Source organism: Phaethon aethereus, assembly GCF_964289735.1.
Source record: "Phaethon aethereus genome assembly, chromosome: 4".
In the NCBI taxonomy this organism is placed as follows: domain Eukaryota; kingdom Metazoa; phylum Chordata; class Aves; order Phaethontiformes; family Phaethontidae; genus Phaethon; species Phaethon aethereus.
In genome coordinates, this window is record NC_138578.1 from 23,403,503 (window position 1) to 23,418,440 (window position 14,938).

At 42.3% G+C, this 14,938-nt stretch overlaps 1 protein-coding gene across 13 annotated transcripts in view; it reads left to right on the forward strand.

The window, feature by feature from the left end:
• ADGRL3 (adhesion G protein-coupled receptor L3) overlaps window positions 1–14,938 on the forward strand; it is a gene marked incomplete at its 3' end in the record, with an annotated part of 334,909 nt that overhangs the window by 241,114 nt on the left and 78,857 nt on the right. For 10 of the 13 annotated variants that reach the window (XM_081999397.1, XM_081999403.1, XM_081999404.1 and 7 more), the window contains one exon: window positions 1,993–2,031. The exons of the other annotated variants lie outside the window; for them this stretch is intronic. In XM_081999397.1, the coding sequence (XP_081855523.1) occupies window positions 1,993–2,031 (39 nt within the window). The remainder of the gene's footprint in view (window positions 1–1,992; window positions 2,032–14,938) is intronic. 13 annotated transcript variants of the gene reach the window in all.

Below are 14,938 nucleotides of genomic sequence, written 5' to 3' on the forward strand. Positions count from 1 at the left end.
AAATCAGCTGCACTCCGCATTAAAATTCTGGACTGCGTGGAGTCCTGCAAAACAGCGATGCGAGTCAGTGATCCAAATGACAGGCTCGGTAATTTACTTGCTCTCATTCCCCACTTAATTCTTTAGAAGAGTAACTGCTCTGTGTTCATTTAAGAATGCATGAATTCAGCTTGGAAGCAGTATTGGGCAAACAAAAGGCAGCAGAGTTACTGCTCCATTTTCCCCTTCACTGATCAAGAGTATTTCCAAAAAAAAAAAAAAAAAAAGAGGAAAAAAGTCATTTGCAAAGAGTTTTGTTTAGTGCTGTTTAGTCAGAAAGAAGAAATAAAGTAAGCACTAGCCATTAAATATTCTTTTAATCATTAAAGGAAATGTGCTAGGGATCTGAAAGTAATCACCTGTGCTGTTTTGTACTGTTTTGGGTTTTTTTTTACAAGCTGATGTACAATGAATTGAAATAAAATGGCATAAATCAGAATTTTTAAAAGCCATCAGTTTTCAGGAGCCACTTTCCTGTCACTAAAAGCTTTATGCTTTCTACTGAATCAGGCTTAATTAAGGTAATAATTGTTCCATTGCAGACCAGCAAGACCCCCGAGTGGATAGCTCTGTAATTTTCAGCAAGGCTTTCTTTGATCTCCATTTGTTTCTGTAGAGTCTTCGTACTGGCCAAGTTTACCCAGAGGAAGATTTCTGCTGTTACAAATTGATGAATTAGAAATTGAAATTAGGCATTGCGTGATACCTGGGTGTATTTTGTTTATTTCAGAGCCTCAAAACTCTCGGGGACAAATTTGGCTCACAGCTATACTAATGGGATTGCACTGCTGTGAGATGAGAGCACAAGCTACCCCGAATCTCTATTGATGTGCAATTTCCAACCCAGGCACATCAGCGAAAACAAACCCAGCCAAGCCATTGGCTCTGAGCAGCCTGATTTTGCAAGGTTTAGTTGCACCGATGCAGAGCTCACCAATTCGAGCTCACTGCCTGCAAAGGCCCGGGGAGGTAAATAAGTGCCTGTTTGAATTTCTTGACACCCTGAAGTGCAGTTATCAGGCAAGAGGCATGCAAGTGCATATCAAAGTACAGTCCTAAATGCGGCTTCTATGGAAAAGGTGGGGTTCACTGTGGAAAAGCTATGCAGCATACAAAGCATTTAGGCCCAGGAGTTACAAAGGAAAGCACAATTCAGTATGAGAGGACTGGAAAATGCATTCCTGGAGAAGCAGTTTAATCCAAAGGGGAGAGGATGGCCTCAACTGGAAATACTACATCTGATTCCCATTTCATTGTTACATCCTCTTCGGTGGCCCTTCACGCTGTCAGGACCCCTGGGCAATGCTGTCTCCTTCAGTGCACTTTCAACATGTGCTTGAGCTGGCTTTCAGCAAGCTCACAGCAGTGAAGCTGGAGTGCTATGGGTTTTGTCTTGAGCAAGAGACCTGAGCAGTGTATCAGCATGGGCCTGTGGAGGTCCATCCTGTATCAGGATGCAGCCCTGCATACATCTTGCTCCCTGGAATTGGTCCTGCTCATCCAAAGTTTGGTTAACCTCACTGCCATCAGCACTGCCTGACTGCAGAGCCCACACTCCTCTTATGTAAAGAAGCATCAGCCCCATCCTTTCCAGCCTTGTTTGACATTGAAATAACATGTGTGAACTCCAAGCTATAAGGAAAACATCTCTTGAGCATCTCTACTTGACTTCAGTGTCTCCTACCATCTAACAGCTGCTCTTGCAAAGCTGCCAGTCTGTGCTTTACTTCACTTTCAGTGAAGGACTAACCCATACTTCTGGAGACAGTCCTTCCAGCCTTCCACTGCTGCCTAACTCGCATGCTTCCTTTGGTTTGGTTGGTTTTCAGGAGCTGTTTGAGAAAGAAATGAGGTTTTTTTCATAGGCGTTTTCTTCTTTTTTTTTTTCCCCTTGTTCTGTCACTAACTTGTTTTTTCTATTCCGTCTTTAATCTGCTGTCTTTATGGACTCAGCTTCAGAAAAGGGAGCGCTCTTGCAGGGCCTATGTCCAGGTATTTCATGTGTTTTTAATACACGTATCCAGTTGTTTGACTGAATGACTGTGAAGTGGGTCTTGTCTTTGTGAATAATCTGATTATTACCGTCTTTGTGGCAGCAAGTTCTAAGGTTAAGGTTACAGGATAACAATTTCATTCTCTGTCTCCCTGCACCTGCCCTGTTGCTCTCAGACTTGACAAAAGTTTGGGGCAAAATCTCTGAGCCAGTAAGTGGGAGAGATCTGACAAGACTCAGCTGGCCATCGGAATAAGCAGGACAGGATGGATGCGTTCAAGTAAAGAATGCAAAACTGCTGCTCATGGAGGCGTCTCCTCCAGAGACTCCAGACCAGCTGGGTTTCACTTGTGGCATGTCACTCATATAATTACTGCCTGCATTTCCTTAGTTTTCTTTCTTCCCGTCTTACACTCGCAAATTTAGAAACAATTCAAAATGGCAACACTTGGCATGAGGGAGGAGGTAGGATCGTAATGAAGTGCAAAGTGTCCTCACAGAGGGACGTGGGAAGGAGGAGAGTGCTGCAAACTAAATATAGGATTAGGAACATAACGTCCCATAATGTTCACCCAGCTGTGGTCCAAATTTTGTAGGGTTACATTGTGTTTTACATGAACAAAGTCAAGCTCCAGCATTTTGGAAAGACCTGCTTGTAGGCTTTTCAAGAGTGGGGCCTCAGGTTGTGTTATTTATCCTGTCACCTTGCCTTATAGCATTTGCTCCAGTGATTTTTGTATAAACCTGTTCGTATACTGTGAGTGAGTTAATGCTGCTTTAAGAAATGTGAATGTTTTACTTTCTAATTTCTGTCTTGTACTTATGAACATTGATGTTGTACTTATGGGTGATTGATCATTTTTTATATGTTTATGTATAACATGCAGAGGTGTAAAAATGAACCCCATGTTTCTGGAGGGGGCTGTCCATACCTGAATTTTCCTGCAAAATTCAACTTCCTACAGTCGGTATTGACTTTATTTTGTGAGCGCATACCTCATTTAACATGTGGGTTTAGATGATTTAGATTTCTAGGACATGAAAAATGAAACAGTACCCCTCTGTGCTGGTACGCTGTCTGTCTTCCCTTTGTATATGGTCATGAGAGAAAGTCACTTTTTCCCTTCCATATACATTAATGGATAAAGATGAATTATGGAGTTACACATCCTTTGTCTGGAGTGACTTCTCTTAAGATCCCAGATAAAGTAACTAGCATTTGAGGGAATTTAGGAAAGTTTACAGTGCAACGCTCACTCCCAAGCTAGCTATCTTGTCTACTGGTACCACTGGAAATGTGGTGAGACTGGTTTAACCATGGACCACAAGATCCTGTTGCTGACCTAGAGCTGTCCTTTCCACTAGCTGCACCAGTGTACTCTGTAGAGTTGATGCATGCTCCTGGTCTTTTTGTCTTCTTTCAAACAGTTGTGAATAGTGAGTTTAATATAGTCTACAGAAAGCTTGGCATTGACAGAATAAAGCCTGAATATTCTGCACAAACTTCAGCTTAGCCTTAATTTCAAGGACTTCTTCCTTTTCACTTGGAAAGCCTACTTGTGTGTTTAAACATTAATCATGTGCCTACCTCTTTAGTAGACAAAAACTGATGAAAGCTCATTGCCTGAGCTGCTTAATATAAATACAGACAAAGCTGGTAAATATATTGAAGAGGACAGTCCTGTAATGGAAGGCTTGAAGAATGAATTAGATGACCTAATTGAACCTTTCCAGCTCTGCTTTGTATTATATGGAGGTAAAGTAATGTATCTGGACGTATTTTCATATAGTATGTTTCCATTTGGAAAATCATGTAGCTAAATTCATCAAAAAGTCTTGTGAGGGAGAGTTTGTCTGTAATAGCAATTAAATGTTACTGCAGATATTCCTGTTACAGGCCACTTATCCTTTACCAGGCAGTGAAATGTCTGGGCTGGCTAAGGCAATTTAGCAGAGATTTTTCAACAAATCTTAAATGGTGAAATCCTGGACTTTGTGAAGTCAATGGCAGATGGGAAGTCACTGAGAAATATGCCACTGATGGCAGAGAAATAGAGTTTTCAACCTTGCTGATGTGATCTCCATATACTGATCCCATTATTGTGAAGAGCATCCATGGCTGAATTCAGCTCACAGGGCTGGAAGTGTACCTTCAGTCCTGTGCTCCCTAGAGCACAAAGTGTGATACAAAGTTTACGTGAGAGATGTCCAGCAATTTTAAATATCAAAAGAGCAATTGAGGAAAGGTGGATTTTGGGGAGGAGGAGTGTGACTTGAGAAGATAATAGTTGCTAAAATCAGTCGTACTGTTTTCTTTGGGCTGACAAATGTTAAGTAGTCATGACAAAGCCCCTGTAGCAATCGGGGTTTAAAGTCGTCCTGAGCCCAAAATAAATGAATATAAATAAGTATGTAAAATGAATCTGGAAATTTTGCAAGTTATTCAAATATGAGCCTGGGAATGCTGTATCAGACTATCATCTCATCTCTCTGGGTAACTTTATAATTAAAATAAATATTGATTTAATTTGTATAGTGTCACAATATTTGTTGAGTTTTTGAATTGCTCAGGAATTTTATTTATTGGAAATAGAAGTTACAAATGCTGCTCCTTTAGTTGCAAGTGCGGTAAATGATCTTTTTGTCTCAAAAATCCAACAAGAACCAACCTGACAGGTGACATGATAAATACATATTAATATAACGACTGGACAATTTCTGGGAGATTTTTCAATCACAGTGATGTTTAAGAAACTTCCACGTGGTACTAAGAGTCAACTTAGCCTGAGCTGACCAAGGTGGATATCCAAGATGGATGACATGAGAGGCTTCAGAAAGGTGCTTAGTTAGCTAAGGAGAGCTTGGGCCCCATGCATGGCTTTCTGGAGAGCAGAGATTTACATCTCTCATGCCCACTTTTCTGCATTGTACTCTTCTTGCACTCTATTTTAGGGAAGGGATGGAAAAGTCATCATGTGGGAGAATGAGTCACAATGGATGACGCATTTGATTAGCATAGCTTCATTTGGTGACTGGTGTGTGACATCAGCCAGTATGAATTTTCTGTAATTTTTTCAGAATTTATATTTGTTCATTTTCCAAAGCCCTTTCTCCCTAAACTGAAGCACGAGAATTGTAGAAAACACAAAATGTTTGTCTTTTGGGGACTGTGAAACTGGGTTTGGTGTCACAGATTTCTTCCATGCCCTTCAGCAAGTGGCATGTACTCACTACTTCTCAGCTCCCCAACTTAAAATGCTATGGATACAATTCCCTGGGCCTCTGGGAATGGAGGTGGGGTAGTAAAGAAAAAAAAAAAAAAAAAAAAGCCTGAGTACTCAGATATTGCAATAAGTGAGGCCATATTAACACGGAAAACTTAAACATGTGGGAAATAATTAGAGAATTTTGATGTACAATTCAGTAGCTGGAAACACAAGCTTAATAAAGGCTCATGCCACGTCTGGGTGTGTAGTCTTTTTATCACACATGTGCACCTGGTTGCAAAATCTGAGCTTACCTCCTTGCTTTGCTTGGATTTGTGGGCTGGAGCTCTGGGGCATCATGAGGCCAATTCCTTTCCCTGCAGTGCCAGCCAGCAGCCTCTTCCCATGTGAAATGTTGTGTTTGGGATGCAGATCTTGAAAGACAAAAACTTCACAGGGTTCCTATTCTTTTTGACTTTTTTATTTTTTAAAGCCAGTCTCAGTGGCTTCAAAGCTGGAGGCTGAGGAATACAATTGGTAGCCTGAGTGGCAGCTTTGTGGGGAGAGTGGAAGAAGGCAGCAAATCACTGCTTTTGTAGTGTTTTCCTGGTGTAGTGGTGTTTGCTGCTCTGGTTCCTGCCGTCCTCCGGGCTGTCCTGTAAATCAGCTTGCCCTGTTTTGTAATTCTGGGCTTATCTATACAGCAAATGGCAAAGATTATGGGGGTGCCACCCGCTCTGTGAAGATCACAAGAGCTTCTGGGTGCAGGTGTCATCAGAGCCACCGATGAAGCTGGTGCTGAGCTGCTCGCAGGTTCCAGGTAGCAGACAGTGGTGGGCGGTTGCAGTCAGAGTTGTCTTTCTGGTTCTTCTGGAAGTTTTCTGAACGCTTCATGCTTGTAACATGGGCTGTTTGAATTGCTATACTAAGCAAAAAATGAAAGGCTTTCCTCAGAGGATTCAAGGCATTAAGTTTAGAGCTGAATAGAAGAGACTTTTTTTTTTTTTCTTTGCTAACCTAGTAGCTCTCAGCAGATAAAAGGTGCATCTGGGACTTAGCCAGTACTGTTTAAAGTGTATTAATTCTGTTTGTCCCACTTCTCTCTTGCTTGCATGGCTGATCCCAACTTCTGTGAAGACTAAACGAAAGAAACATGTAGTTCTGAAAGGGAGCGTAAATTGAATTATGCTACATTTACTTGTGTTCTTGTTGTGCCTGTGACAAGAAAGACTCTAACCTCCATTTATATAGAAAGGGGCAAATTAATGAGGATTTTAGAGTTCCTTGTTTGGTCACTTAATTGGCTGTATGACAAAGAGCTCTGCAGTGCATGTCAAACAACTTTCGGAGTCCTCTAATGATTTGTGCATTGCTCGACTCCTGATGCTGTTCTGCGTGGCGTGTCAAGCGAGGTATCGTTGTTAAAGTGGCTGGAATAAATTGGCTAGCAGTGTGCATACAATGTCGTATATTAACTATAGCTACAGGGAGTACTTTTAGAAGCTTTTTAAAGAGATCAAGATATTTGCCCATCAGCGTGAAAGTGCCCCAAACTTTCATTTAATATAATTAAAAAGACATCTGAAAGAAGCATGACTCGCAACGGGGTTCTGCGGTTTGGTAGCCCTTTGTTAAAACTCTGTGAACCTAATATACTTCACAGCTTGAGCAACCTGCACTTGATTTGTGTCAGCAAGAGTGAAACTAGAAATCCCCACCCTGCATGTTTCTGCCACGGTAAGCCCGTTGTTAGGGAAGAGGAGGATCAAAGCAGCAGCCTTGAGTTCGTCCCCAGACTCCGAAATTCTTCGCATAAATATTAAAAAGGAGGGTGACAGCATATTTCTCTGCCTACAACTGAGCTACACCTATGGTTACGTGCTCACATGTAACACAGCAAACTGAGAAAAAAATGTAGCATTTGCTGCGTTGCTATGTGCTTATTGTCTGCTTTAGGCTGAGTCAGTCCTGGAATCTGGTGGCGCTGGTAGAAAGTCTCAGTATAAATTGCCATAGAGGTCAGTGGGAGATTTCGCTTTGGTTTGGACCGCTGGAGGAAAGGATGAGTATCATGGACTCCCTAGGGGTTCCCTTGAAGGCTATGGATGTTCTGTTAAAGAGGCTTTTTTTTTTTTTTTTTGCAAGCCATCTTCCTTTCTTGCTACAGCTTTGCTCACTTCCCCAGTGTAATTACTCTAGCGGTTGCTTGTACAGGCTCAAATCCTGAACAGTAGGGCAGCAAATACAGATGATTCATAAATGCAGTTCTCAGCTTATTCTGCAGGGAAGATCTCATTAGATGAAATAGATCGTATGTTAGTTCCTTCTTCCCAATCAATTCCTTTTATTTCAGTCCTACAGATGCCTTCTGACCTTAAAATATTTTTCCTCGTATATTAAGCAAACCAAAACCATAACCTGTAATTTGTATCCTTCTTCTATTTCTCAGATCTCCTATTTTTCTGTGTGCTCTCATTAGGAGATTATTGGTAGTTCAAGGCCAAGATTGCAAACCTTGCATACCTAGTGCTAGACCATTAATTCAATAGTTAAGCATCTTGTAGATGGCCTAATTTTAATAAAGGTCAGTGCCTTTCTTCTCACTGCAGTGAGTTCTCAGTGCCACTAAAATTCAGGCCATTTCTGAGTCAGTACAATTCCTGTAGCTACAGCATAAACATTTGCTGCAGAGTTGAAAAGAGAAGGTCGCATGCTCTTTCTTGCCTTTGCTCTCAATCTGTGGAGCAATTTTAGAAGTTCGTCTGCAAGGTCAGGGTAAGATCTCCTCTTGTCTTTGCCATGAATAGTAGGTTTTGGCTCAGTTCACCAAAACTGATACCATCAGTTGCCAATGACTACTTTGGTACTAGATGTAGGCTAGTGTTTCTGGCTTAGTTTTGAAGGCAGAAGAGGAGATTAGCAGTACATATTCTAGTGATTTATTTTTTTCTAAGCATTTGTGGTTCAGCTAGTTTCAATCTAAATATATGTTTGTCCATTTCATTGAATATTATAATTGTTTTGTGATTATTTTTGTAAAGTAAGTTTTGTAGTTTTTGTGATTATTGCTTTGTAAAAAACTTTAGACAGTGGCTGGGCTTCCCTGTAAGAAGTTGTATCCAGTGTTCTTATTTATGCTTTGACCAAAGACGAACTTTAATTTGAAATTAAAAGAATAAATGACAAGGCGAAAAACCGTCCAAAGGTGAAGAACCTTGTCAGATAGATTTGAAGGCACTTCTTAGCTAATGCCATCATTTAGCCAAAATAACATTTTCTTCGTTTAGGAAGCTGAAGAAATGACATGTGCATCTATTTTTGACCTGAAGTCCCACAGAGTGGATGACTGTTCCAGTTTGGTTGGTGACCCCTCTGTAGTGGGATTGGGGTGCCATTCATTTGCCACGCAAAAAAGACGCGTCATTTCCTGAGCTAGTCCCTTTCAATGCAATAATCTTGCTAGAAGTGGTCCTTGCATGCCAAGATCCATGCTTTCACACTGGTTCTCTTCTCCAAAGGGCCCATTCTAGCTGCACCAGGTACATTTAGAGTTAATGGGAGTTTCTCTTGTACTGGTGCTTTTTCTGGCCAGAGGCAAGAATCACACAACTTCCAGCAGAACTTGCCATCCATGGCATTGATTGTGCCTTTAACTCAATTAGTTTGGAGGCTTTCAAATATTCATAGCTTGAGAAGAGGTTTTGTTTTGGCACTGGGTGTTTCCTATGAATACAGAGCAAAACCAACTGTTCTTGAGCAAGGAAGCAGGTAAGATTTTTAAAATATCACCTCTTTCCAGTAGGAAGAAGAAAAAAAGAGGATAACGTTGTGATCATTGAACCATATCCTCATTTCAGTGCGTCTGCTCTCTGATGGGTTTTTCATTTTCACTGTGCACTGTGGACCTTAAAGGGTTTTCATGCTTTTTTTCTATGCTGATTTGCCATAAAACCTCAAGCTGCTATTAAAAAGTGAGCTAGTACTGGTTTTGCATGCTTCAAATTAAGATGATGATGGACTTGTTTTCGAGCAGTACCTGGAGACCCTCAGGCAGGGCCAGAACCTCAGACTGTAAGCACAGCCTGGGGCTGTGTCTGTGTGATTGCACTCTACAGTCTTAGTGCTGCTGTTCTTGGAAAGGGTGAGCAAACCTTTTTTGATGAGGCTGTGCCTACAAACACCTTTGGTACAGGGGTAGCTGTACAAGCACTGCTTTTTTCATGCACCAGTTGTGATTTTAGTCTAGTGATACAAAGCAGAGCCTTGCTGCTGTAGCTCCTTCTATCCTAATTTTTGAAAGTGCATTGCATGAAATATTCCTGTGAGATCAAGGAAGTCAAGTATTAGCAGTATGAGACAGGGCTTTAAAAGTTATAAAATGCAGGCATTTTAATTAGAGATGTCATTGCAAAAGTGGTGCTTTAATGCCCTGTGCCACTGTCCTCATTCTCCCAAAACTGCTATAGGAGGTAAGACCTTGATGCAGGTTCCATGCAAAATGTATACAGTGTTTTCAGTCTCTTCTTAAGGAGATGCTTCTTTGTAAGGAAGGACAAACTTCTTGTTTGAAAATTACTCAGCAGAAGGATTCAACCAATATTCCCTGTAGGGCCTGCTGGTATTCACTTGTCATGAAGCAGTATTTTCTCCATTCATAAATTTGTTGGGATTTTTGTCCTTCCATTAGCTGCTCAGCAAGAATGAACAATAAAGGTTTAGAAAGGTCCTAACTCTAGAAAAACTGCTGGTTTTCTAACGTTAGGGTTGCTGCACTTAAGCACCATAGCACAATGCATTCTGGTCCCAGATTTGGTAATGAGATGAGTACATCTAACATCTCTTAGTGATTTTCAGTGTTGATTCCCATTTAAAGACAAATTTTACATTACAGAATCTGCTTTTGTCAAAGAGCAGTGGGTTGGATGTTGGTACAGTGTGAGATAAATAAATGGATGTGGTATCGCTGGATATCTACTCCCCTCCTAGGTTTAAACTGTGTGTCACATATCCAGATGTTCTCACCAGCCACTTCTAGAGGGGAAGAAGATAAAAATAAATGAAAAGGCAAAATTCAGTTTTACAGAATGAAGCAGCTGTCACAAAGGAAATCAATGGGATATGTACGATTGGCCTTTTAGTAACGTATAATTACTGTAAGACTCCTAATTAGTTGCCTTTTGACAGTACATCTTTTAATACCAATTTGTAAGTGTCTGAGAAGGAAGGTTTACATTTTGTTTCTGTTTTGTAACCTCAGGACAAAATCAAGAAACCATGAACATATGCCCTTACTTGGGAAAAAAAGTGTCCCTTTGCAATTTATTAACATTTATTTACATTGAATATACACTCTGTGGTGCTATATAACTGCATAATGAAAGGGATCACCATCGTGGGATTAATCTTCTATGCTTGGCATGTTTTTGCTCTTCTCTCAATGTCAAATTGTAGCCACTGATGGAGACATAAAAGGTCCACTGAGTCTAATATTCTTTGACCCAGGATGGTTGCTCTTTATGGGCTTGTATTTAGGGGAGTTGGCTTTGCATGTATAGGTACCCTGATATCACAGGCAGCATACAGCTACACCTACATATCTTGGGATAGAAAAGCAGATGGAAAGTCTTCCTTTTTGGCTCCCTTCTGCTATGCCCTTCTTCCCTCATTTGATCTTAGGTTACAAACAAACAAGCTATGCCTTGTGAAAGCTTTCTCTCGATGTCATTTGAGTTACTTTTGCCCTTCTCCGTGGGCATGTGTGCTTGTGCTGTCTGTTCATTAAGCCCCAGCAACCATGGCATTGGTTTGGTGCCATGCTGTGGGTAATGTTGAGGTATGTCTGGGCTCCAAGCCCCACATTTTTATTTTGCATGAGGCTCACAAGGGTGCTTTGGAAGTTGTTCATCCAGTTGAGCTGCATTTAAAAGATGTATCAGGAAGGGGAAGAGAAGAAAACCATAGCAGAGTAAGTCCTTTAGCTTAGGAAGCAAGGACAGGGTCTTCAGTGAGGTAGACATGCAGCATCCTTTAATAGTTGTTGGGTTCTTCAGGGATAGGATTAATACCATGTGACTTTGGGCACCTAAATGGGGATACTTGCTGTAATTCCTTCTGCTTCCAGTGGGGAGAGAAACTAGAGAGTGTCTGGGCTCCCGACTTGACTGCATGTTAAATTCTTGAAGTGAGGTGGGATGAAACTAGGTCAGAACTTTCCTAGCTCCCTCTGAAAATCCCTACCTTTATCAGATCCCCAGGGATCTCAGGTAAAACCTACCACACCTATCTATCTCATGCCTTCTTCATTTCAAAGGTCTGCCATCAGGGCTAACCCTCCTGCCGCTGGTCACTGAGAGGCTTTCCTGGGAGGTTGGCACTGCTGCTTCTTCTATGCTGGAGCTTCATCAGACCACAAAGTCATTGGAGCAGGTGCCAAACCCACCTAAACCATGACAGCTGAGCTTAAATGCGAAGACACAGACGATCCTTGTCCCATGTGCCTGCCTCACCACAGTGCCCGCTCCCCTGCACAACTTTCCCCAGTCGGCATCTCTGTCTCAAGAGACACTGTTGCTTTAACAGCTGTTTTGTTTCATTTAAACACCTACCTCAGCTCCTGTCCAAAATGCAAACATTTCATTAGCACCTCATCTCCTTGGCTTCAGCCCACAGCACTCAGCCATAATGAAGTGCTGCACTCAGAAATATAATACAGGGAACACTTGATTAATGCTCTGAGACAGGTGAGAGGAGTGACCCTCTGGGAAAAGCTATAGACTAAATTCATCTCAGATGTAATGCCAATGAAGACAGTCTACCAGCTTTGTTCAGATGCATGCTAAGGACCTGGCCCAAAGACCTTGGAAATCTTTCTGGAGCTTTTGTATTAAACCCTAGATCCAATGTGATGTGAAGTGGCTGGTTTCAGGTTAGTCACTTCAAGAGGATGGGTGCTTACCAGAACCACATCCATTGGGTGGGGACTACATATTGTGCGGGAAATGGCACATTAGGCTTAATAGGTGTTCCCTCTCAAACTTTGCATGCACACATGCACACACATTAAAAGAAAAAAAAAATGCATTAGATAGATAAATAAAGTAATTTTTCTGGGGAAAAATCTTTGCAGCAGATGTTTCACCGTAAAACAAATATTATGGCATCTGTTTCATGTTTTGACAAATAAGTATTACCTTTCCATCCAGAGCCGGGAGCTGGATCTGCTGCAAAGACTCTTTCCACTGTTCAGATATTGATAAAAGTATCCATGATGGTTTTTTAGCAGAGATTTAAAGACACCATTAGTAGCTGAGGTAAATGGAAGTAAGGCAAATTGTAGTCTGCATGATAACATTGAAAGGGGAGAAAAATCCTCATTTTCTGCTTTCCGTGAATAAAAGAACCTTGCAAGAAAACACCATGTCATGTAGAAGCTGCACAGCAAATAGTCAAGCTTTTTGGTCACTGGAAAAGAATACTACCTCCTTTTTACCTGTAAAGACATAAGCTACCAAAGTAAACTGCAGAATTTTATTAAGAGCTACAGAGATCACTCTTACAGATTTTAAAACACTGAAAAAAACACACTTAAATCCTACAGGTTTTTACTATTTCTTCTTCACTGTTAGAGTCAACCATCTTTTTGTGTGCACGTATTAAACGTGTTAAGAGGAAAATCAGTTTAATAACCACTTTAAGAAATTGATTTATGGTTCATAACTTCCACTTTACAGCAAATGAGAAGGGGATCCCAGTCCTTGATTGTAAAGCCTTGACAGCAAAAAGATTTTGCAATAGCACTAGAGGACAAGATTTTCAGCCATTTTGCTTTGCTTCACTGGTTGAAGCATGGGTTCCTGCCTACTTTGGGAAACCAAGCTGTGAGGCTCAGGTGAAATGTTGTCTTTTAATCAAGGGACCAGGGCAGTAGCTGCCAGGAAAGGGAAGATCTCTTTAAGGTACGGGAGAGGTTTGACACAAGAACAAATATGTTAATTGACCCTGAATAAATGTAGATTGGAGAGTAGGAGCTTTGTACTGTCAGAGGAATCATAGAGTCACAGAATCATAGAATAGTTTGGGCTGGAAGAGACCTTTAAAGGTCATCTAGTCCAACCCCCCTGCAATGAGCAGGGACATCTGCAACTAGATCAGGTTGCTCAGAGCAACCTGACCTTGAATGCTTCCAGGGATGGGGCATCTACCACCGCTCTGGGCAACCCGTGCCAGTGTTTCAGCACCCTCATTGTCAAAAATTTGTAACTTATATCTAGTCTGAATCTACCCTCTTTTAGTTTAAAACCATTACCTCTTGTCCTATTGCAACAGGGCATGTTAAAATGTCTGTCCCCATCTTTCTAAGCACCCTTTTAAGTACTGGAGGGCTGCAATAAGGTGTTCCCGGAGCCTTCTCTTCTCCAGGCTGAACAACCCCAACTGTCTCAGCCTTTCCTCACAGGAGAGGTGTTCCATCCCTCTGATCATCTTTGTGGCCTTCCTCTGCACCTGCTCAACAGGTCCATGTCTTTCCTGTGCTGAGGGCTCCAGAGCTGGACACAGGACTCCAGGTGGGGTCTCACCAGAGCGGAGTGGAGGGACAGAATCACCTCCCTCAACCTGTTGGCCATGCTGCTTTGGATGCAGCCCAGGATACGGTTGTCCTTCTGGGCTGCAAGCGCACATCGCCGACTCATGTCCACCTTTTCATCCACCAGTAGTCCGAAGTCCTTCTCGGCAGGCCTGCTCTCAATCCCTTCACCCCCCAGCCTGGATTGACACTGGGGATTGCCCCGACCCAGGTGCAGGACCCTGCACTTGGCTTTGTTGAATCTCATGAGGCTCATATGGGCCCATTCCTACAGCTTGTCCAGGTCTCTCTGGATGGCGTCTTGTCCCTCAGGTGTGTCAACCACACCACTCAGCTTGGTGGCATCTGCAAACTGCCTGAGGATGCACTCAAGCCCACTGTGTCATTGATGAAGATATTAAACAGTACTGGTCCCAGTGTGGGCCCCAGAGGAACACCACTCATCACCGATCTCCATCTGGACATTGAGCCATGATAATGCTCTGGATGCAACCATCCAACCAATTCCTCATCCACCAAAGAGTCCACCCATCAAATCCCTCTCTCAATTTTCAAGAGAAGGATGTAGTGGGCGACCTTGTCAAAGGCCTTACAGAAGTCCAGATAGATGACATTGGTAGCTCTTCCCTTGTCCACTGATGTGGTCACTCCATCATAGAAGGCCACTAGGTCAGGCAGGACTTGCCCTTGGTGAAGCCATGCTGGCTGTCTCACATCACCTTCCTGCCCTCCATGTGCCTTAGCATAGCTTCTAGGAGGATCTGTTCCATGATCTTCCCAGGCAGAGAGGTGAGGCTGACAGGTCAGTAGTTCCCAGGGTCCTCCTTTCCACCCTTTTTAAAAATGGGTGCAATGTTTCCCTTTTTCTAGTCTCCAAGGACTTCACCTGATTGCCCCAACTTTTCAAATGTCACGGAGAGTGCCTTGGCAACTACATCAGCCAATTTCCTCAGGACTCTGGGATGCATCTCATCAGGTCCCATAGACTTGTGCATGTTCAGGCTCCTCAGGTGGTCTCGAACCTGATCTTCTCTTACAGTGGGAGGGACTTTGTTCCTCCAGTCCCCGTCTTGCAGTCCACCCCCTCGAGAGGGGTGGGAAGAGAGATTGCCGGTG